We start from the raw sequence: 24,389 nt of genomic DNA on the forward strand, positions 1-24,389 counted from the left end.
CCGATTCGTGGCTTTGAATTTTTTTTTTTAAGGAATGAAATGCAACTTGCTTTGTATTTTCCCTTCACATTAAAAAAATGGAAGTTGACTTTGCTGCAAATACCAAGAAACTCTCTTCAACGACATAGCAACACTATTACTAATCAGCAGGTTCGTGGAGTTTGAGCATTGAAACTAAGGAATAAAGAAAAACAAAAAAAGAAAGAAATAGTTTATCTAACAAGGTGGAGAAATAATATTGCAGCACGAAACCTCATACACGTATGTATATATTTGGATAAATATGAATTAGCCAAAGTAAAAGCCTTTCCCTTGCCTGCTGCTGTGTAAGTGAGATAAAATCTGGTTGACTTTTAAGACTAAAAATGTAGGCTTGTAATTTTCCAATAACTTTGATCAATTTAACCTCGTTTTCCTTTGCAGTATATATTCATGCAAGAGTTGGAAATGTTAGTCAAAATGTGATGAGTGAAAACAATATTATATATATTAATTGAAAAAAAAAATGGAAAGGCTAACCTTGAAGGGAATGCTACTTTAGGAGCATGCCAAGAGTGTGCAGGAAGCGAAGCGATGGCAGGGCAGGCACACGCGAGATCCTACAAGTATATATGTTAAGTGTATATTATTATTAATTATGGATGTAATCATAGAGGTGCTGTGGTGTGTGTGAGTGATGCTATATTATTTTTGAATGATATACAGTGATCAGATAGAGAGCCATAGCTAGGCGTTTTATTGGAGTAATAGAATAAAGGGTTTGCTTTCTTGTTGTGGCTTGTTAGGTTTCAGTTTAGTCGAGCAAAAGTAAAAAGTAAAAAGGATAATGTTGGGTGGCTAGTTGAGTTTAAAATGCAAAATGGGCGAGGTGTTTGGTGAAAGGGTCTTTAATTTTGGGGGGTTTTGTCTGGCTTCGACGACACAACCTTTAAAATCTGCGCCAAAGAGCATTTACTTCCCTCCTTCCTTGATTTTGCCAGTTTGAACCAATTTAATGCTCTGATCTGATATCTCTCTTACAGTCCTCCCTCCATTTTACTATAACCCAACAACGCCTTCTTCATCTCCACTCATCTCTTAGTCGCTGTCCATACGACCCTAGTTACTACACGTCACATGCACTTCATCCTCATCTACTTCAACAACCTTCCTTCTTTTGTTACTAGCTTTTCTTTTTTGTTGGCGGCGTCATCGATGGCTTCGCCACCTGCGTTGTTAGGCGTTATGGGAGGAGCTGTCACGGCAGCCGAAAATAATGCCACTTTACCCTCGCATCCTTCTTCTTCTTCGACTGAGAACGTGAAGCCGAGTATAATTATAATAGTTTCTATATTTTCCATTACGGTGATTGTTTCCGTATGTATTTGTCTTCTCCTTCGCCACCTCAATCGCCGTTGCTTGCGTCACCTCTCTCCTTCATCTACGTCCACTATCACCGCTTCTTCTGCCCACCGTGTCAGTCCCGAACAATCATCACCACCGACAACTTCGTTGCTTGATTCGCTTCCTTTGTTCACATTCTCTTCAATTACTAGCCGCACCAACAAGGATTCAACCGTTTCCGGAGATTGCGCGGTTTGTTTGTCCAAATTTAAACCGATGGATCAACTCAGGCTTCTCCCTCTTTGTTGCCATGCGTTCCATGCTCAATGCATTGATACTTGGCTCACTTCAAACAAAACTTGCCCTCTATGTCGCTCACCTCTCTTAGCTTCCGATTCCGATCTCATAAAGCTTTCGCTTCAGTTTTCTAACGTATCCGCCGTGATCGGGGCTGGCGGCAGCGACAGTTTCCGGCTGGAGATTGGCTCCATCAGTGGCCGTCAACCAGGCTCCGAATCTGTTGAACGGGGAAGATCTTATTCCGTTGGCTCTTTCGATTATATCGTGGAGGAAGAATCAGAGATTACTAGGAATCAAACGCATCGGAGAAACTTGTCCGATAAGGAAGAACTTGGAGGAGCTGAGCCAGCTTTGGAAGCGAGCCTCGCCGGGGAAGTTGCTAATGAGAGGAGTTGGCTTAAGGACTACGTGGATAGGCTATCTTCTTCCTTATCGTCTCGTACCATGTCGTTTTGCAGCTCAGGTAGGTTCTTCACCGGAAGCAGTCGCCGAAGCGAAATCTCCGGCGCCACGGAAGATTGTGACGTGGAAGCCAATTGCATAGGTGAGGAGATCAGTGAAATATTTCGTTGGTTCTCAGGGGTATGACGTAGGTAACGGCATTTCTGCATTTTCAGCTTTCACGGTTTGACCAGTTACTTCACACAATCACACTATTTTTGCTCCTTCCACTCTGTTCCTAATGAAACTTACGACAGAGAGTTAATGTTCAGAAATGGAGTGGACATAGCAAATTTTTTGAGTGTTGCCTGCCTCCTTTTTACCATTATATCCCGCTGTAAATATTAAATAAAGTAGTTGAAAGAATACAAATAGTTTCAACAGAATGTAATCCACGGTGATATTTTAGTAGACAATGCGTTAAAATTGCTTTTGACCGTCAAAACCTTATGGGAAATCAAGTTCCAAGACAAACCTGTAGTAACCAAATTGAAGACTTATGTTATCCGTATTATTATTAAATTTAATTTTAGAAATTCCGAATCTGATTTTCGATATTCAATTGCTTCATTAAAAGTAATGTATGAATGAGACCATTAGAAGAAAATAGTGCCTACTGGAACTGAACAACCAGATACCACCTGACCATCTCGCTCCCGCAGGCTCAATTGTTGAATATAAAAGGGAGAAGACAAACTTAACATGCAGGGTTTGGATTTGGGATTAACTATGAAGCTCCATAAAGGCCTACAAAACATGGGAATTGGGCAAAAAAAGGGAAATGAAGCTGTAAATTCAGCTGCAAGATTTCACATCAGCCTCTAACTAGGATAATCATATGATTAGAAAAAGAAATTCTGAACAAAAACAATGATAGGATGACAGAAGATGAGTTAAAATTCGAAAAGGCGCAATTCTATCATCCCTTCCTTCCTCTTTGGAGAATACCAAGCTACAACTTTTCCGGAACGCAGAAGCCTCAACGAGTAGCTCAAGCTGTATATGACATCTTCGATATGAGGGCCTAGTTTCCCAGCTTTAGAATCGAGCAGCAACTTTGAATCCACTCGAAACACTATTGGCCCTGCAACCTGCATATCCCAAAATGTGGAACTCTTTTAAGTAAATATATACCATGCCATGTGAGATCTGTATGCAATAATTAACTTAATCCAATATTGGTTTCAACAGTTTCCTAGAAACTTGCAATTGAATCATCATTTCATCGACCTCCCGTAACAGTTCATGAGGCCCCTCTATAAATTCCCTTTCAAAAGTACATCTCAACTGACACGAACCAGGTTAATACGTGCTAACGTGTTCAATTCTAAAGCTTGTTCATCAAGAACTCCATAAGAGTATGCAAGAAACTTGTGACCAAAAACAGCTAATAAAATCCACTATCAATGCCATGTTTTCATTTAAAAAGAAAGAAAAAGAGTAACAATCAAGCAAGGGGTATGGACAAAATTACCTGTTGTTGAAATATCAAATTTAGTCTGGGGGATGATAGAGATTTGTTTGCACTAGAACTCTGGAAAATTCTTTTGGCAAAAGATGAGAGTGAAGATAAGTCCAAACGAGCATCAACTCGAGTTAGATCGAAATATAGCTTACGAAACTGCCCATGCTGAAAAGTATAGCAAGCTGAACCGAAGAAATCCGCACTCAAAGGACTTCTCTTGTTATTGGTTGTAGGTATGTTATCCTCGCTCTGTGATTCAACATTTCTGGAGCCTTTCCCAAACCAGGCCGCACATGTGCCTCCTAGAATAAGATTAAGAAGGAAGAAAACAATAACTCAAAAAAGAAGCCTTCTCCAAAACAAACCAAAAGTAGCAAAAAAATGAAACTTTTGGAATCACTAGTCTGAATAACTTGTTTCTCGATGCTGTTGGCTCTTCCAACAAGCAAGCAATAACGAAGGAATACCGATTTCCTTCAAGGTTTTGGTCTGATAGCATAATCTAAAATATAATATGATCTAAAGCAATAGAAGAGGATACCATAAAATGGTGGTATTGGTACTACTAGTATTACTGCATTGAGTGCAAAAATTGACAAGATCACTAGAGGGCAAGTTGGGAAAGTCAAGCAAGAAAAGTAAAAAAACCATACCCTGCAATACAGAAAACATACCTATAATTCCAGATATAGCAGCATGGGGTTCTCTAAGACGAACATCATATGATGGTCGCCAATATGAACCTTTGTCTGTCTTTATGATAAGATCCTCTTTTGTCTCCTTTTGCCTCCAAATATCCTTCCTCTTCTGATAGGAAAATGCAGCCTTTGCGCATAACCCTGGCATTAAAGCAGAAGGTGCCTCACCGTCAAGTGCATTGAAAGCCTGGGGATGGCCACTGTTTTTGTGTATGCCAAAATGATATTGCAACCCCGAGTCAGAAGGAAGAGAAGACATGTCTAAGGATATTGATTCTGGAACCTCCCAATATTTTCCTTTATGGTCCATAAAAAGCTCAGGCCATGCAGCATCTAATGTGATATCGTGATCAGGAAGCTGTAAATACACACAAGTGGTGCCATAAACATGTAGGTTAAAAAACTCTCATTCACCATCATGCAACCAGAAAGATTTGACATTATGAGTGTAGACAACATCAAAACTTTAAGCTTCTGAATCAAAAGTAGGCTTGAGAATTCAATTTGCAGAACTTATTTCGTGTTTTGAACACAAACAACTAGAATTTGGATTTAAAGTTCCATATCTGGCACTAATTCTTATATACTTGTTTATGCTACTAGCCATATGACTCTTAAATTCACCCAATTAAAAGTCCAACACAAATATAATAAAGAAAAATTGAAACAATACTTTATCATGCATGAAGTATCCCAGCAGCAAACCAATATTCCTATGCAATAACTGTCTGGAAACTTGCAAAACTTTGAAACTTAGCAGAGTTCACTAATATATAAAGGTAAAAATGGAAAAAATGAATGCGTGCATGATGTTTTCAAGGGAACATATGAAGGTGAATGGAGTTGAATTGCCTGCCTGGTGATAAATCTTAAACTTGTTGCGATAACCTTTCTTCTCGCCTTGTCGCTCCGTGCTCCACAATAGGGATGTAGAAGGAGACAAGGAAAGCTGTGTGGCCAATGCAACTGAATACAGTGACTTGTCAAGAAAATGCTTGGCTGCATCCCGGAAAACAGGGAGCTCCAACTCATCAGCACTCTGAAGTTCCGTTTTAATAGCTGAAATAAGCTTCTTTGGCCTAAACTGACCAATTAACCCAAACCACCTATATGTGCAAAAGATAAATAGTGTTTTTTGAGGCATAAAGCACAGCATTTGAGAACTAAAGTGAACAAGTTTGTAGCAAGAGAACAACTTTATGCAACTAAATCGATGTTAACCCCCGCCCCCAATTTTCATACTAACCACGATTTTTCCAACAACCACATAAAAATCTTACCTTTTGCTAGACAAAATAGAGAAAAAAAAAAGGGTAGAAACCCAAGAGAGGGAAGGGAATACCAGTTAGAAGTGGAAGGCCTAAGCAAGAGAGTCTGAAGAGAGAAAGAGCCCAAGTCTTTCTGAGAAGGAGGAGATACTGAAGGAATGATACCCAAAGGGAAGCCATTTCTGAGAAATGAAAGCTGCTGAATTCGAAGGGCTTTGCTGGCTCGAGCTCCATCTAAAGGAAAAGGCTCACCTGGAACTGACTTGGCCGAGCCATCCAAAGTCTGTGGGGAGGATATGCTCTGATCCCAAAATGCAGAGTCTATTGCCGATTCCAGGTTCGCCATTTTTGGCTAAACTTTTGCGCTTGACTACTTGGGGTTGGAGGTTTGGTGTTTTGCCTTATCTGAGCTGTTTTTGTGGCATTTTGAGATGATGAGAGTACATAAAAGGGTTTTTGGGGTGTTTTGGCCTTATGTTTAGCGCTTTGAGGAAGGGTTATAATTTCAAGGTGAGTAAGGGTTTAAGGGCGTTTTTGCTTCTGTTTCTGTTTAAGATGCTGGCCCAGCAAAGCTTCTTATTCTGGAAATTCAATTTCATTTTTGGTAAAAGAAAAATATGCCTCAATATTTTGTTATATAGTAATTAAATTGCTAGTCAACAATTCATCATATCCCCTACTACATGTTTATCATTCTAAATATTTGAATATTTGTGCTACTTTTTTAGGATTTGGATGATATTTGAATTTAGATATTTTAATTATGAGAGTTGAGTTGCTAATATTCGAATCTATTTTATTTTTTTTATAAAAATGATGTTTCAATTAGACCTGATTATGGCCGGATCGGGTCAATGCAAAATTTTAGATTCATTTTTTAGACCTTGACTTGGCTCGAAAAATAGAGCTAAATTTTGCCCCAAGTCTAGTCCAAATAAAAAATGCTAAACCCAAGCCTAATCCAACTTACCCATATTAGATTTGTTTTTATATAAAAACAAATTTAAAAAATATAATACATCAAATACACTACAAATATTAAAATAAATGTTTTCCAACAAATTAAAAAAATATTAAAAAAAGTTTTATACTTAAATAACACTAAGATAATAATTGCAACTTATCAAGCAAATAATAACAAAAAATAATAAACAAGAATTATATAATATTCAAATAATAATAACAAACTAGTAGCAATATAATAATAGATGACAGCAAAACAACAACAAATAACAGTGAAAATATAAGGCAAATTTGGGTCGGACCTAAGCAAAAAATTTTACCTGAAGTCCATCTCGTTTAGAAAATGGGTTATATTTTTTTGTCTAAATTCATTTTTCAGATTTATAATTTTTTCTCTAAATCCTTCTATTTTTATGACAACTTTGAGCCCAAATGAGTGATCTGGTCCATGTAACAAATGTGTCCGAGGGAATTATTTTAGAGCAGTGGAAACAGGGAGGACATGAGTGATGTTGGTATGCATTGAGTGGTTGTCTTGAGGCAGAAAGAAGCCTCATTAATAATGAGTTCCAAAATGTCCATCGTGGGAACCATATTCAATGGCTCCGAACATACAGCAGGTAATGTTGTAAGAGATGATGGCTATGGGGTGGGACTGTGGCAAATTTGGGTGGACCTTCCCGGAAAGAAATAAGCATAGCACCATCCTTGTGAATAACCTTGATTTTATTTTATTATCATATAAAGTTTAGTGCATTAGACAATTTTACATTCTTTAAGGTAAAATTGTTAAACACATTTGTCTGTTTTGTTTTATTATCATATAAATAAAACATGTATTATTTCTTTTAAAAACAAAATAAAATGTTTTAAAAAAATTAATTTATAATTTATGAAATAAATAGTAATGTCTGGAGATCATTTTCGCGTCTCTCTCAATCACCATGGCTCCTATTTCAGCTCTGGCGAAATACAAGCTGGTTTTCTTGGGGGATCAATCTGTGGGGAAGACCAGTATCATCAGTCGCTTCATGTATGATAAATTCGATAACAATTACCAGGTGTTTTTCTTTCTTTTTATTATACTCCTCTCATTGCCCTTTCATGTATTTTTACGATCCGCCTTGGATCTGATCATACCTTTATTTGGTTGCGATTTAGATTGCCTAACTTCCATGTTCTTTTAAGATCTTGTTTGCTCCCATTTCTGAAATTTGTCTCTTTTTTATTTACCAGGCTACCATTGGTATCGACTTTCTATCCAAAACAATGTACCTTGAAGATCGAACTGTTCGATTGCAGCTTTGGTGAGTCTGTTATTGTTCATCTTAACCTATTGTATTTTCAACTTTTATGGGTTTATCTTAACTTAGCGTGCTAATGTATACCCACTTTAGATTCTGCCTCTTTTTCCTTGTATGTATCAAGTATCTTGTTTTAGCATGGAATCACTATTGCTACTTGAATTTTGGATTAACTTCATAAGGTGTCATTGTGTTAGTTGGAAATTTTGGTTTCAAATGTTTGTGGGGGATAGAGTTTTGCTTCTTTTTTTTTTTTTTTTTAAAGTTTCATGTTTGAAAAGAGTGGCATCTTTGATCTTTATTACAGGGATACTGCAGGGCAGGAAAGGTTCAGGAGTCTTATACCAAGCTACATTAGGGATTCCTCGGTGGCAGTCATTGTCTATGATGTAGCAAGTATGGTATCATTTCACTCTGTTTTCTTCTTTCACTATCTCATTGTATGTTTGCTTGTTCAAGCTATTGTGTTTTATGCATGTTTCTGTAGGACATTGCCAATTTCTAAAATGCAATCTCGTTGATTTATTCCTGTTTAGTTAATTGTTCGTAAAAGTGGGGTGAAGTTTTACCAACTTCTAATTTTGATGATGTAGGCAGGCAGTCCTTCTTAAATACTTCAAATTGGATTGAAGAGGTGCGGGCTGAACGGGGAAGTGACGTTATCATTATGCTTGTGGGGAACAAAACAGATCTTGTGGACAAAAGGTAATGTTATTTCATCTTTATTGTTGAAGAAAATAAGATTGGTTGCCTTCCTTTCTAGTTTCCAATTGCCTCAGGCATTAGTTTGTGATCATTACTTCACTGTTGTGTATTCGGTGGCTGGTTCAACAGGCAAGTCTCGGTGGAGGAAGGAGAAGCCAAGGCTCGTGACATCAATGTTATGTTTATTGAAGCTAGTGCCAAGGCTGGTTTCAATATCAAGGTAAAGTGGTAAACAATTGGTAACCTATCATCATGTATATATATTCCTAGAAATATTAAATTTATTGTATCTGTTGCTGAAGAACATTGTTGTGCTTAGGACTGCATTGTTGTTTTGGGATAATATTGAGGAGTGACTGATGGTTTGATCAGTTTTTTTACATCTTGTTTGTGCATGCATCTCCAGTCCAACATGACAAATATTGCACCATTAGCTGATATTAAGATTTGTTTTCTCTCCTCCCCGCAGCATTGGTTAGCAATGTATTGGCTTCTCTCACTCTTTCTGTTGATCACATTTTACAGGCTCTATTTCGGAAGATTGCAGCTGCATTGCCTGGAATGGAAACACTATCTTCAACAAAGCATGAAGACATGGTGGATGTGAATCTTAAGTCGAGCAATTCAAATGGATCGCAGTCACAACAAGAGTCAGGAGGATGTGCCTGCTAATACCCAAAATTATTCATCTCAGCATTTCTTTTGTGCTTCCATGATCCTACTAAGTGTATGTAAGAAATCTTGTTTTGAAGCACTGGGTTTGGTCGAATATTTGAGCATATAACTTGAGAGAGAAGATATTGGTATGGTAGTTAGGCTAGTCCTAAGTCCTAACCAGTCATATATGAGTAGGGTTCTTGTGATCTCAAGCAAGTATGCCAGTTTGATTTTGCTTATTTAAATTAATAGTGGATTTGCTTTGCTCTTGACTATGTAAAGAATATTATTAGCTTCACTTTAAGCGATTTTCCTTGTCAGTAATGGTTGATGCACTATTCCATTTTTTTCCTTCTTCCAATATATATAGATTAAGCTTTAGTTTTGTTCGTATTTAGTTTTGTTCGTACTATTGTTGATGTAACAAGACATTGGTTCAAATGTACTTAAATGCATGTTATCTTTCAATTTAAAAATTTTGAGGTATATAGATAGTAGTAGGAATTAGATAATTATATATATTAGATTTTGATCTAAAATATATTAGTCTATAATACTTTTTAATGTATCTTTTTGAAAGGTTCTTTAATTCCTAATGAATGACAAAAAAAAATAGTTAGTCTTTTTGTTATGTTTTGCAGTTACTTTAAAACAGATAAGCTTTAAAATTATAATATAAAATTCAACCAATGTGATGAAAAATAGAACTAATTTGAAAATAATCAAATACGTTGTATACATCGCATATGTACATGATGAAGCCAAGATTCATACGTTATAATTATAAGTTGTAAATGATGAAAGTCAAACTCAAACTTTCAAAGTTTGAGACTTTATTTTTTACTAACTATTCCAAGTATAGCAAATAAATTTTAATTTTAAAATTTGAACACTGTTACGTGAAAACAAAAACCAAACATACATGACAAAAAGAGCTAGAAGCACTTGATATTAAAAATTCTCAAATTCAATTTTTTTATTAAGTTATTTTTTTCCTAATAAAGAATATTAATAAAAAAATCTTGTCGTAAAGCGGGTGGTAGTTGAAGCTAGATATTAGAACCCGTGGACAACTGTGACCACTTTGTACAAACTAGACTTTCTCCGGTCTTCCATAAAAAAAATATCATTAATATTTGACTTTCCATTATAAAGTAACATAATAATGAAATTCTCTTTCTAATTTTCCAATAAAGTTACTCTATTGGGCACTGCCTGTGTGGTGGTTCTCAATTTTACGATAGCATTTATACAGAACAAAATGGTCCCTTCTTTTGTTTATGTTCTTTCTTTTGTTTTTACACACATTCTCACTTTGTCTTCTTGCTTTGATTCAACGGTCCACTCCTTCACACCATGACTGGTAATGCCGCTTTCTTTTTCCCTGCTTTCTTAAGCCAAATACTTTACTGGGTTCTCTTCAGAATTGGATTTATTTTTACTATGCCGATAAGATTCCTTTTAAATGACTGATGGAAAAAAGGGGGCTTTCGTGATAAATCTTGAATGTCCCTTTTAACTTTTTATGTATAGATTTCATTACTACGCTTGTTTTAGCGATTCGTGATGATATGATTCTTTACCAGTCTAGTTTTTGCTTTGAAATATAAATATATATATATATAGCAATGAAGTAAAAGATGATATACCTTGTGTTTTAGCTTGACTTTGTGAACATCCGATAGGTTTTGGTCAAAAACTTGGATATTGCCAAGCAAATCAGTTAATTGGTAGGCTATTTTTCTTTGGAAATTTATATTTTTGGTTCTATTTCATGTTTGCTTACTTGTAATTTCCAGGACCCCGTTGAAGATTCCTAATATAATCCAAGGGAGGATTTCTAGATTATTGCATGAATGGTCTTGCATGTTTTTCTTATGTTCTTGAAGTGGTCCTATTTTTTTTCTTTATGCTCTCTATAAGAAGAGTAGTTCTTTTTATCCTCCATATTTGTTTTACTGTCCATGTTAAGGTTTGTGGAAGGCCCTTCTAACAATGTCGATAAAGGTATACTTGTAACTTGAGAAACAATTTAACCCTTGGTTCCTACCTTTATAAACAATATTTGTGCTTGAGCTTGAAGTGTGTTTTAAATGTTAAGTTTATAGTGCTGGGATTTGGAAGACTCTCTTTCATGCTCTCTTGTTGGCAAAAGTCAACATTAGTTCTCTTGATGTTAGAACATTGATCTTATTTCATTAAATTTGAGTTTTCTATTGTTCAATTGCAGATAATCAAGAATCTACTGTCAACAAGGCGGAAAATTTAATGGATGAATCACCATTTCTTAAACTGAAGCGGTGGCAATGGTGGCTTTTGGTGGCAATCAACATATTCTTCCTCATTGCTGGCCAAGCTGCAGCAGTTCTTCTGGGGAGATTTTATTATGATAAAGGTGGAAACAGTAAATGGATGGCCACTCTTGTGCAAACTGCTGGCTTCCCAGTCCTTTGTATCCCCTGGTTTCTTCTTCGCCCTTCTCGGGAAGCTTCGACTTCTTCCACTTCACCTTCCATCAAAACCCTTGCTCTGCTATATTTTGTTCTTGGTGTACTTCTTGCTGGTGACAATATGTTGTATTCTGTAGGGCTTTTGTATCTCTCAGCCTCTACTTATTCGCTCATTTGCGCAACTCAATTAGCTTTCAATGCAGTTTTTTCCTACTTCCTTAACTCACAGAAGGTCACTGCTTTGATTCTCAACTCAGTGGTCATCCTGTCATTGTCTGCTGCCTTAATTGCAGTGAATGATGATTCAGATGGGCCATCAGGAGTTCCCAAGGGGAAGTTCCTTATCGGCTTTCTCTGCACCCTTGGAGCTTCTGCCCTTTATTCCCTTTTGCTTTCCTTTATGCAACTTTCATTTCAGAAGGTTTTGAAAAAGGAAACATTTTCTGTCGTTTTGGAAATGCAAATCTGTACATCAGTTGTTGCAAGCTGCCTATCGTCTACCGGCCTCTTTGCAAGTGGTGAATGGAAGAGTTTGCAGCACGAGCTGGAGGTATTTGGCACCGGAAGAGTTTCATACGTGCTGACATTGGTGTGGACTGCTATAACTTGGCAAGTATGTGCTGTTGGTGTTGTGGGGTTGATTTTTGTTGTGTCATCTCTCTTCTCAAATGTAATCAGCACTCTGTCTCTGGCTGTTACCCCACTAGCTGCACTGGTAGTTTTCCATGACAAGATGAATGGTGTGAAGGTAATAGCCATGCTTTTGGCTCTTTGTGGTTTTGCTTCTTATATTTATCAAAATTATATTGATGATAAGAAGGCAAGGAGGTTGCAGACCCATGTCCGGGAAATCCAGCATACTGCTTGATATGTTTGGTACCAATGTAGACACACTCAATATTTTCTGTGAAATTATGTCTGTTTTTTGTTCAACTGGGAGACCAAACATTAGTTTATAGCTTACTACATTGCAACAAGATCTCTAAAGATATAAAGCAAGTTATTTATAAGCAAAGCACTAGTGTTTGTTAGTTTAATACTCAGGATTTTGCAGGGAAGAGCATTTGTATTTGCTGAACTTCGATTAATACAACTGATTTTTTATGGTTCATTCATGTGAATTGTAAATGTTTTGATAATTTTCTTGTATGATGCTGTTGTTGTAGGTTTTGTCAACCAAATGATTAACTACAGCCACTATTGTACAATGGGTTTCAAACCATGCTTATATTTAACAAATCTATTATAAATGTACATGCATGTGTCATGGAGTTAGAATTTTAGTCTCACAATTCGTGTAGTTTTAGGCAATTTCTTCGCTACAAAACGTCTAAGTCAACCTAACCCCCAATAATTGAGGATTCAAACAAAATTCCTCCAAGACACTAACGAAAAGCAAAGCGGAAGCAACCCAAATGTTGAAAGAACTCGAAAGATGAGCAAAGCGAATTCTATTACTCAATGAATGAAATACAATGAGAGGGTGAGGCCTCTATTTATAGTTGAACCTCCCAAAATCAACGGTATTGATTAAAGTACATCAATGGCTAGGATTAAAAGTTATCTACAAATCAAATCTTTAATATTATAAAATATTATCTTCTAAGATTTCAAATCATCTTTAAGCTTGCATATCTTCGAAGATTACGTTCCATATTTGCATGCTTTGTAGATGGACTTTTAATCTCTCCAAGCAACGGGCCATTTCGGTTCGACCAAATGACCTCCCATGAACATGATGGGTCTCACAATTGTGCCATGGTTGTGGGCTTCCATGCACAACCCATGACATTCTTCCCCACCTGTTTTAGCGATGCCCTCGTCGTGTCTTCCACATTGAATTGATCTATCTTGTCTTAGAATTGCCATAAGGCCTTAGTAGGTTCCCAACTTATTTCACTATTGGGAAGTCTCTTCCACCGAACTAAGTATTCATGCCACGACATATAATACTTTTGTCTGATCACACGGCCTGTCTCGATGCTTTCAACTTCACGATTGTAAGAGACCTTCACTCCCATTGGTGCTCTTTTGGATTTGCCTCAATTTGGATCCTCATGTAATGACTTAAGCATATTGACATGGAAAACCTAATGAACCTTGAGTTTTGGTGGCAACTCAAGTTTGTAGGCCACCTTACCTACTTTCTTCACAACTCGGAATGGACCCTTATACCACCGCACAAGCCCTTTGTGCAAGCCATTATTGCGCAAAATCGAATGCAACTTTGTAAGGATTGAATCACCAACATGAAATTCCATATCCCTACAATTCTGATTGGCCCACTTCTTGTTGCGCTTACTTGCCTCATATAAACAAGCTCTAGCTAAATCAGTCTGCTCTTGCCAATCCTTTGCAAAATAAACATGCTGGATTTGGTCCTGTATAACGGGTCACTATAGCATTGGGTGTGAGTGGTTGTTGCCTTGTCATTATATTGAACGGACTTTGGTTCGTGGCCCCACTTCGCTGCAAGTTGTATGAAAATTGGGCCACATCCAACAATTTTGACCAACCTCTCTATGTGGCACTCACATAGTTTTGAAAATACGTCTCCAACAATGCATTCACTCTTTCAGTTTGTCCATCGGTTTGGGGATGCATGCTAGTGGAATAGTTCAAGCCAGAGCCCATCAACTTGAAAAACTCTATCGAGAACTAGCCCGTAAATCGCCCATTCTGATAACTGATGATATACTGTGACACTGTAACACCCCGAACCCGAGACCGTCACCGGAGTCGAACACGAGGTGTTAACAGACTTTTAAAAATTTTCCAGACACTGCCAGTCTGCGTAATAGTTGCTTTAAAAAAATCATATCTTGAGTTTCACAACTCGGAAATCAGTTTCGTGATTTTTCCCTGAAACTAGACTCACATGCCCATCTACAAAATTTTTTTCTAGAATTTTTGGTCGGGCCAATTAGTACAGTTTATTAGTCAAAATCTCCCATGTTACAGGGATCGACTACCCTGACCTTTGCGCATTACGACTTGGATATCTCCTTGTGCAGGGCTCCAATACTGATGCCGTTTGTTTCTATAGAAACTAGACTCAGAGAGGAATCTACAAATATATGGTATGACTCCTAATTATCTCTGGTTAATTTATGGTAAATTTTCAAAGTCGAAACAGGAGATCCAGAAACCGTTCTGGCCCTGTTTCACGAGAACTTTAATATCTCTTAATATACTGTTCATATGATTGTTTCGTTACTTTCATATGAAAATAGATTCATCAAGGTTCGATTACATAATTTATTCACTATTTAATTCCATTCCTACAAATTTTTATGATTTTTCAAATCTACACCACTGCTGCTGTCAGCATCTGTTTTCAAGGTAAAGTTTACCTATTTCGGGGTTACCATGGACCAACTGGGGTTTTGTCATACATAGGTCCACATATGATCATATTTAGCCATTCCAATGGCTGATCATTTGCCCAACACTTCCATTCCAAACCATAGTCACATCGTGAAACCATATATACATACATAAACACAAATGGTCTAATGCCATACTCCACTTCTACGAGCCATTTTCGCATGGCTTTACACACATACATCACAAAAAGTACTTAAACAACAGGGGGTAGTCCTATACATGCCATATCCAGAGTTCAACTAAAAGAGTACCAAAAGAGCTTTGATAGTGTGGATGACTTCGACTTCGCTGATCCCGAATCCGATAGCTAACGAACAAAATCTATAAAACAGAGAGCCAAAGCAACCGGGTAAGCATTTTAAGCTTAGTAAGTTTCAAGTAATGAAATCGGCTTTGACTACAGTATTACATTCACATAGCTAAATAAGTCACTTTATTAACACACATTCTCATAATCATACTTACTTCACTCTTCATCAACATATATACACAAGGTATCAACCTTTCTAAAAGCCGAAAGTTCGTTAGCCGATTGCACGAATACTATTTAAAACGAATCGACTTTTCCAAAGCACATGCAAACATACCTTATCGTTCGGGTTAGTCGAGCGTATTTATTGAATTAGTTACAGCACAAAACGCTCACATTCAAACCCACGTCTCTTCGGTATTTAACCGGATATAGCCGCAAACCCATTTGCCTTCGGGTCTTAACCCGGACATATCAACTTGCATAATTGCCTTCGGGTCTTAGCCCGGATATATCAACTTGCATAATTGCCTTCGGGTCTTAGCCCGGATATATCAACTCGCATAATTGCCTTCGGGTCATAGCCCGGATATATCAACTCGCGTAATTGCCTTCGGGTCTTAGCCCGGATATATTCCAATGCTCATGCACACATATATCAATAATCATAACACATCCATATCATTTCTTCGTTACTAAGGCTCAAACACAAAACATTTATAAAACCTTTCAAATTTCGGCTCAATAGCCACACACAAAGAGCATGATTTCAATTGGCTTTATAACATAGTCTCTAAGCACATTCTGCTATCCGTCATAGTATGACTATTCATTTCAATATAATTCAAGTAGGGTCATTACTCGAAGACTTACCTCAAATGTCGTCGAACGACTTCAATGGCTATTCAATTACTTTTTCCTTCCCTTTATCAGATCTAGTTCCCCTTTGCTCTTGAGCTTAAGTTCAACAAAATTTAAAATAGTCATTAATCGACTATTCAAGTATTACTTTCAGAATAATATATATATTGATCCGACTTTCACACACATAGATTATAGTAAGCTTTATAATAATCAATAAATAATTCATTGGCAAATTTTCATTAATGTTTACAACAAAATCACATATTCACTACGACCTGTTTTCCTGAGCAGTAGTTACTAAATTATTTATAACTGGAGCTACTAAACTCCAAATCACTTGCCGTTAATTTTCCCTGAATATAGACTTGTATATCTTCCATCCATAAAATTTTCAGAATTTTAGGCTTGGCCAATCAATACCAGATTTTTCTTAAAGTTTCCCCTGTTTCACTGTTTGACTATTCTGACCACTCTTCACTACGAATCCAATTTCTCATTTTACAGAATTCAAAATGTGTTGTATTTGATCTCATTTGAAACTAGACTCATTAAGGAGTCTAAGCATATAAATTTTATCTTATAATCATTTTTTTACAATTTATAATGATTTTCTAAAAACAGAACAGGAAATCCAGCAGTCATTTTGACTCAGCCCCACAATACTTCAAATATCTCAAGATCGGTAACTCTTTTGTTTTTATAGTTTCTTTTGTAAGAAAATAGACTCTTCAAGCTTTAATAACATAATTCACTCAGCTTCTAATTCAACTCCTACAAATTATGGCGATTTTCCAAAATCACCTTACTGCTGCTGTCCCCAAACAGATTATTACCAAATCAAATACTAACATTAGCATTTCACCTTAATAGCTAGCTTACCAAGCCTTAATTTAACATATAATTCACACATATCATATTCAGCTATATATACATTTATCATATAAATCTCGTTTTAACATATTTTCATTCAATTTAGTCTAATAACGCATAAATGGGTAAATTACATTTTTACCCCTAATATTTCGCACTTTCACAATTTAGTCTTTATTCCACAAAACACAAAATACACAAAATTTGGTCACACTCCTTAAGGGCCGAATCTTCCTAGTACCCATATAAGTCCATACATTTCATTTATTCCACCTTTGAGTCCTTCAAAATTTATTTTTGTAATTTAGCCCTAACTACTCAAAATCACCAAAAACTTCAACACAAAACATATTAATCTTTAACATATCTTTCATTTTTCATCAACAACTATCAAAAAGCTCAAGCACTCATCAATGGCAAAACACAAAATCATCATCAATTCACAAAATTGAACCATGGGGTTTAAAGAACACAAAGCAATGATATCAAAAATGTGAAAATTATCAAAAACCAAACTAAAGACTAACCTTCCTTAGGTTTCAAATGACCGAATGCTATCCTCCTCTCTTCCTCTCTACAACCGGCCAAGATGAACAAGGTGATAACCTCTCTCCATCCTTTTTTTTTCTTTTAGTATCCTTAATATTTCTTTTATCATTCTTTTTTCTTTTACTTAAACTAATGTCCCCTTCATGGAAATTTACTACATAGTCTAATATATGCTCCATCATGGCCGGCCACTATGTATAAAGAAAGGGGTATTTGACATGCAAAGCCAATATTTTCACTCCTTGCTTAAATTGGTCCTTATAAATTACCCTATCACATTTTTTTAAAACTTTCTCACATAAGTCATATGGACTAAATTCACATGCAATTTACTAAATCGAAGCTTGAAATTTTCCACACATTCATAATCACATATTTTAGACAATAATATCACATTCAAACATTTCGGTGACTCGGTTTAGCAGTCCCGAAACCACTTCCCGACTAGGGTCAGTTTTGGGCTGTCACAGACACTCCCTAATATTTCACTACATGTCTATGGAACAAATAAGTCGCCTCCTCAGCAGGGCACTCATTAGTTGCTGGAATGAACCTTCCATACTTAGAAAACTTGTCCACCACAACAAAACCCATTAGACTTAGACAGACCAACAATAAAGTCCATGGATACACTCTCCTATAGACGGTTCAGAATGGACAAAGGATGTAGCAATCTGGCCGGAGTCTTCAACTTTACATTGTCATGTTGGCACAAATTTTCACATAGGTCTCAACATTATCACCTATATGAGGCCAATAAAAGTGGTCCTCCAAAAGATCCATAGTGTGGTGTATACTTGGATTGCTAGCTCATCTCGAGTCATGACACTTCTTCATAATTTCCTTGTGCAAACTCCTATATTAAGGCACATAAAGATGATGCCTCTGAGTGAATAACAATTCCCCCTCAAGCCAAAATCGCCTCATTCTTTCGTTCTTGGCAAGCTCGATTAAATTTTTAGCTGTGGGATTATGGGACAATCCCTCTCGAATGTGCTCCAATAGAGAGCTATCAGGCTGACTAATTGTCGTAAACTCAATCTTTTGGCTAAGCGCATTAGCCACAGTGTTGGCACTCCCCGACTTGTATTCCATACTAAAATCAAACTTTGCTAGGAAAATCTGCCAATGGGTCTACTTGGGAGACAAATTTTTCTGGGTTAGAAAATAACTATTTGCAACAGTATTAGTAAATACCATGAACTTGGAACCCAATAAATAGTGCCTCAAAGTGCGCAAACAATGCACCACAATGATCATCTCTTTTTCTTGAACTGTATATCTCCATTCCGTCTAATTAAGCTTTTGACTTTCCAAAAGCAATTGGATGCCCATCTTGCATCAGTTCTTCCCTAATTGCATATCTTGATGCATCCGTGCGTACCTCGTATGGCTTCGAATGATCTGATAAAGCAAGTACGAGCTCCCTCGTCATCATTTGCTTAACTTGGTTAAAGCATTCTCACGTTAAGGATTCCAATCCCACATCTTAACTTTCTTCAACAAGTCCGTCAAGGGTGCGATGATTTTAGATTAGCCTTTGATGAAGTGTTGGTAGTAGTTTACCAACCCAAGGAAAGATATCAATTCTGTCACCTTGGTTGGTGGTTCCCAATCAACAATGACCCAGATTTTTCTTCCATCCATCCGAATCTTGCCACCTCCCACAACATAGCCTAAAAACGGTACCTCGCGTTGGGCGGATGAACACTTATCCTCTTTGACATATAACTATTTTCCTGCAAGGTTTGGAGCACCACCCTCAAATGTTACACATGCTTCTCAATCGATTTAATGTACACCACAATATCGTTAAGATAAACAACCATAAAACAATTTAGGAAGGATTAAAGTAGCTTATTCGTAAGGGTGTAAAATGTGGCTGGAGCATTCGTTAGCCCGAAGGACATTACAAGGAACTCATACGAACTATAGCATGTCACACACATTATCTTTGGGCCTTCAATCTCTCCAAACAAGGGGCCAATCTGATTGGGCCAAATGATCACCCTTAAACATGATGGATGGCACAAGTATGTTATAATTGCGAGCTTCCATGTGCAACCAATGACACATGCACAAACAAATTTAAATTATTTAATTCAAGGAAAAAGAGGTGGCGCCAATTATAATACTAATTTATTTTTAAAAATATATAAATTTATGGAATATGTTTTAACTATAACATTTTCAACTAAATTCCTTTCAAACCCACTCGACAGGGAGTTCTAATTCAAGAAATGGAGGCTCGTTTCATTCTTCAAAGTGCGTTAGGTTTTATTAGCCTTTCGGGACTTTGTTTTATATGGTACTGAAGTCATTCGTTAATTTATATGAGATGTACGTTTTTCAAGCAGTGCTGTATGTTGCACTTGTATTCTCTCTAAATTGAAGCAACCTCTATTTTGTTTCTCAAATAAAATAAGACTTCTCCATTGAGGCACAAGCTAATTCAATTAGTCTAGGATAGAATAAGCTTAACCACCAATAATATAATACATTTTACCATCATTTATAAGAGAATGAGCTAAGTGATTGGATTAAATACCTTTTTTCTGAAATATATTCATAATGTGTGATGCCAACTTAACAAAATAGTATATAAATTTTAGGTTTTTTTTTTTGAAATAAAATGAAAAATAACATGATGAATTATGGTTAAGTCCTGGTCTGAAATTTAGATAACAGGAACTCAAATTCTGTCATCTCCCTCCCATCAACTGTTTGGCATTTAATTAGGATGAAACGTTGTTTGTAGGCAGCACATGGAATAAGTGAGATAAGATTAAATGACAGATCCATAATTATATGTTTGGTTAGAAATTTCAACCATAAAATTTATCATCTCTTTTGTGTGCTCTTCTCCATTTAATATTTTGCTGAATCTGTTACACAATTAAACCGCCCCATCATGCAGTTTGAAGGAAAAGAAGGAAGAAAAATAGTTGGTTTCAAAAGCTCTTAAACATGCAAATAGCTTTCAAATAAGATGGTGAGAGTAAAAAAATTAAGGAACAAGATATGGACAGTACTAAATTGAGAACTGCACCTTTTCCTAGATTGTGTTTGACCTACTCTTTTTGATGACGTGGAGGGATATTATTGGAGTAAAACTAGGGTCTTGTGTTGTGGGGGAGGTTAGAAAGCACCCACCATGGCCAACCAGAAGTGCTGATGCGGCACTTGCAGAACCACTGACACTCACCATTCTTTTATATGGTTTTTTTTTTTTTTAGTTTTGTTTTGCCACCTCATTGATGTTTATCCACGTTGCTCCATTACTTCAACTTGATCGTGTTTTCAAGAATTTTGGTCCCCACATATTTGTCCCTTGCTTTGGGTTAAGGTTTGGTTGGAAGAGGAAGCAGCATATACAATTTTCATGTTCAAATTCATCCAACATTACCAATTAAACTGTTATAAAAGAACAAAAAATATTGTAAAAATTTTAAGCTATACAAATAAATTAATCAATGATATTTTAAGACGCACAAAGTGAAGCATTAATAGGATCAATTCTATTGATTGGTCTTCCTCTTAAGTGAGCCCGCACAATCTCTTTAATCTGCACTAAGATAATATCTTCAATCAAGAAAAATAAACCAAAATACCTCTTATTTTTCTGTCTCTATATCATATACAAATATAAACTCCAAGCAATTTTGAATATAACAACAAGTCAGGACTTTCTAAAGTTTATACCATAAATATGAGTTAATTAAATTTATCAAATATAATGGACGAGCTACCTTTGGATTATAATGGTTTATACGAGTTCAAATTCTAATGGTATTAAGGACATGTTTAGTAGTGCTTAAAAAAATTACTTTTGGCTCTAAAATTTATTTTGGAAGAAAAACTGTGCTAAACAAATTGTTTTTTGTTGAAATTTTTAACTTTTTCTCTTTCAAATAAACTTTTAGTGTTTAATTACTTTTTTATCACTCCAATAACATAATACTTTTCTTTTTTTTCTTGGTATTTAATTACAAAAATGTTAAAATTATTAATTAAAAATAAAATTTTTTAAAAAATACTAATTACAAATATTTAATGATTATATTTAAATATTTAAAATATAATTTATATATTCTAATTAAATTTTATAAATAATTAATATTTATTACTTAGAAATATTTAAAATTTATATTTCATATATTAAAATATTAACAACAAGTTATAATAAATTTTTTATATTCTTACTAAAATATAATAATATTAACTAATTTAAATATTATTTAAATGTATATTTATTACTTGATAATAACATGTCTAAAATAAATATTTTATTTCTAAAAATTATCTTTTGACAACAATGCTAAACACTTAAATTTTAAATTAAACTTTTCAAAAACACTTCTTAAAAATACATTTTTACAGCACTTTTTAAAAATATTGCTAAACTATCATTTATGTGGGTTAAATTTTGAAATTTTGATATAATGAAGTTTAAGAACCTTGGTTATACTGAAAAATTATTGAATATAGGAGGCTAGCTAAAATTTTCATTAAAAAAAAAACTAGTCCCATAAATATCATATTCTATAAAATAATTGTTTTTAGAAAACACTAAATGCAGGAACTAACAAATTTTGTATCTCTTTTTTCTTTCTTCTCAAAAAGAAATACAATAATAATTTAGGAATCACAAAGTAAAAATTGCACAAAAGCAATGGCATAATCGTAGTTTGATATGTCATTTGCAAGTAGCTTCACTCTAAATCACAAGTGTGTCTGGTCATGTATCAACAGTTTATCGACTCAGTGGTTATAGCTGACTCGGCCAAAATCAGCAAGCTTCCTGGACCTATTTGCACAAAACCCCGCGGCGGTTGCCAGGTGGGGCTTCATCTGCGGCCTACCTTCGCCTGCAAACGACTTGTCAGGTGGCAATCCACCCTTTTGGTTCCACTGTCGGTTAGGACTCGCCCTCACGAGCGGACTCAAGCAAAATGCTAATCCCGACACGTTCCTTGTTCGTGTCTTCCCCCACCTCGCCGCCGTTGGCGTCCTCTTCCACTGGGGGGAAGCTTCTAGCGTGCTTACCGATGGCGATTGATCACACTCGTCTCCTGAATCCACTTCAATCGCTGGCGACATTCCACGATTTACGACCCGGCATGATTTTCGACAGCCAGGATCAAATTGGCCAAAATCTTCTGCATGAGTCCTCGAAGATTTGTGCTGCTTTCGATGAAAGGCAAAGATTGCTGAGAACCAAGACGAGGACGACCCATCGCACAAGTCCCGATGAAACTGAGTCCCAGCACCCGAATTGAACTTATCGGATCTCGGCCTGAACAGATTCGAAAACATCGAGAACTTGCTCTTCTTTTTGAAAGATTTGGCGGCTTCAAAATCGGTGGTGGTTATGGTACTGTAGGTGGGGCCCATCTGAGGAGTGCTGAAAAACCGCTGGTGGTGGATCCCCGAGGCACTGTTTTCGTCGGATTTCCGTCGGCTGACATAAGGAGAAACAGAGCGAGGGAAAACCAGCGGGGGCGGATTAGGTTTCCGACAGTTCTCAGCAACGCGCGTTAATTGAGCCTGTTGGTCTCGGGTCTGCGCAGCCATGAGCGCCAGAAGACGTTCTCGTAGACATGTCGCACACACGCCGGCGCTGCTACTTAGGTCGGCAAGGTGCTTCTTACACCTCATTTGCTTTTGTTTTATAAAAGAAGAAAGAAGAGCTTTTGTTGTAGTCCTATGTTGGTGAATTGTGAGTATAACCATAAAAAAAAGGTTGTTTCGGGGTGGGACATAAGTGGATGTTGTTGTAAGATGTAACGAAGCTGCAAAAAGTGATGGAGAGAAGGGAGGACTTGTTGGGTGCTTGAGACTTGCTGATCATATGAATGTGTGTATTTGTAATGGGGTTAACTTATCTCTTTTGGCATCTTCATTTAAATTTAGAAAGAAAAAGATTGGTCAATGACGACCCAAACCATTGTTTAAAAATGAGGCCACGCTACATCACAACGGCAGGATCTCAGGGGGCATTACTTTTTACGTGGATCATAAAGCAGTGGTTTGAATAACATACTTTTTCTTTTTCTTCAATTTTGAATCAATCAATACTCATCTTTATTTTCTTACTTAGCAGTAGCATATTGAGGAAACCTGGACTCCGGTCTTTTGAGTTTTTCCCTCTTAGTGCTCATCCAAAATATTTGGTCATTACAATTTGTAAGATATCTTGCAATTTTTAGCCTTGATTCTGATGCCTCCCTTGCATGTGGAGATATATTAATAAGGGAAAACTCTTTAAATTCATTGACCTAATTTTAGTGAGATGCGCGTGCTAAGTTGTTGCGTCAGTTATGAGGATGGGGCATTACAAAAAATTTCAGATAAATTTAGTATTGTTTCTTAAAAGTTTTTTTGAGCAAAAGTTAAAATTTTTTTCTTCTACTTTTGGTTAAAAAATACTTTACAACATTTTTAAAAAGCACAAAAATATTTAAAAAAAATACAAAAACATCTTATTTAATAATGTTTTTACCTGAAAGGTACATTAAACTGATCCGAGGACGTTGGTGATTGTCAAAGTCAGGCACGCGCTGCAGAAACAAGTGGGCTAGTTGGATTTCATCTCCAGTTCCATGGTGGTTGACCCGAATACCAGGTGACGGACATATATTTGTCGGTATTCCCTCTACCACAGCCTGGATTTATGGATGATTTTTGAGGTCCCATTTTCAAAGTAACAAAAAAGCTGTATTATTGTTCTTGCATGTCAAAGTATGTGTATTATGTATGAACACTTTAGCATATGGCTAAAAGAAAAATGATGTGGGAGCTAGTTTGAAAGGATATATGCACTAGATCACGTTAACACTAATCACATTTTACAAAAACTTGCATATACGTAAGATAAAGAAAAAATTATATGAAA

The 24,389-nt window shown here is 36.2% G+C and overlaps 5 protein-coding genes across 8 annotated transcripts; 3 read left to right on the forward strand and 2 right to left on the reverse strand.

Moving 5' to 3' along the window:
* The first annotated feature begins 225 nt into the window (after positions 1–225).
* LOC121210877 (E3 ubiquitin-protein ligase ATL4) lies at positions 226–2,607 on the forward strand. Its single transcript, XM_041082738.1, has one exon. The coding sequence runs from the start codon at positions 1,117–1,119 to the stop codon at positions 2,209–2,211; it is 1,095 nt and encodes a 364-aa protein (XP_040938672.1). The 5' UTR covers positions 226–1,116; the 3' UTR covers positions 2,212–2,607.
* A 53-nt stretch (positions 2,608–2,660) lies between these two features.
* On the reverse strand, positions 2,661–6,097 carry LOC121210876 (protein TRIGALACTOSYLDIACYLGLYCEROL 4, chloroplastic). The gene is made up of 5 exons (XM_041082737.1): positions 5,570–6,097; positions 5,084–5,333; positions 4,204–4,585; positions 3,539–3,831; positions 2,661–3,155 (listed from the first exon to the last, which is right to left on the reverse strand). The coding sequence occupies exons 1-5, from the start codon at positions 5,839–5,841 to the stop codon at positions 2,958–2,960; spliced, it is 1,395 nt and encodes a 464-aa protein (XP_040938671.1). The 5' UTR covers positions 5,842–6,097; the 3' UTR covers positions 2,661–2,957.
* Positions 6,098–7,359: 1,262 nt separating this feature from the next.
* Positions 7,360–9,470, forward strand: LOC107945588 (ras-related protein RABH1b). Its single transcript, XM_016879643.2, has 6 exons — positions 7,360–7,519; positions 7,695–7,765; positions 8,070–8,158; positions 8,356–8,467; positions 8,597–8,687; positions 8,993–9,470. Exons 1-6 carry the CDS (start codon positions 7,403–7,405, stop codon positions 9,137–9,139), a joined length of 627 nt encoding a protein of 208 aa, XP_016735132.2. The 5' UTR covers positions 7,360–7,402; the 3' UTR covers positions 9,140–9,470.
* Positions 9,471–10,333: 863 nt separating this feature from the next.
* Positions 10,334–12,685, forward strand: LOC107945589 (probable purine permease 11). 4 transcript variants are annotated; one of them, XM_041082739.1, is made up of 3 exons: positions 10,895–11,131; positions 11,355–12,322; positions 12,391–12,685. In XM_041082739.1, exons 1-3 carry the CDS (start codon positions 11,089–11,091, stop codon positions 12,460–12,462), a joined length of 1,083 nt encoding a protein of 360 aa, XP_040938673.1. In that variant the 5' UTR covers positions 10,895–11,088; the 3' UTR covers positions 12,463–12,685. The 4 variants fall into 4 exon arrangements, with proteins under 4 accessions (XP_016735133.2, XP_016735134.2, XP_040938673.1 ...); XM_016879644.2 differs by lacking the exon at positions 10,895–11,131 and adding an exon at positions 10,334–10,487 and having other exon boundaries at positions 11,355–12,685; XM_016879645.2 differs by lacking the exon at positions 10,895–11,131 and adding an exon at positions 10,846–10,854 and having other exon boundaries at positions 11,355–12,685.
* Positions 12,686–22,077: 9,392 nt separating this feature from the next.
* On the reverse strand, positions 22,078–23,556 carry LOC107943786 (uncharacterized). Its single transcript, XM_016877593.2, has one exon. The coding sequence runs from the start codon at positions 23,225–23,227 to the stop codon at positions 22,256–22,258; it is 972 nt and encodes a 323-aa protein (XP_016733082.2). The 5' UTR covers positions 23,228–23,556; the 3' UTR covers positions 22,078–22,255.
* Between the last annotated feature and the right edge of the window lie 833 nt (positions 23,557–24,389).

This window comes from Gossypium hirsutum, chromosome A12 (assembly GCF_007990345.1).
Source record: "Gossypium hirsutum isolate 1008001.06 chromosome A12, Gossypium_hirsutum_v2.1, whole genome shotgun sequence".
In the NCBI taxonomy this organism is placed as follows: Eukaryota; Viridiplantae; Streptophyta; class Magnoliopsida; order Malvales; family Malvaceae; genus Gossypium; species Gossypium hirsutum.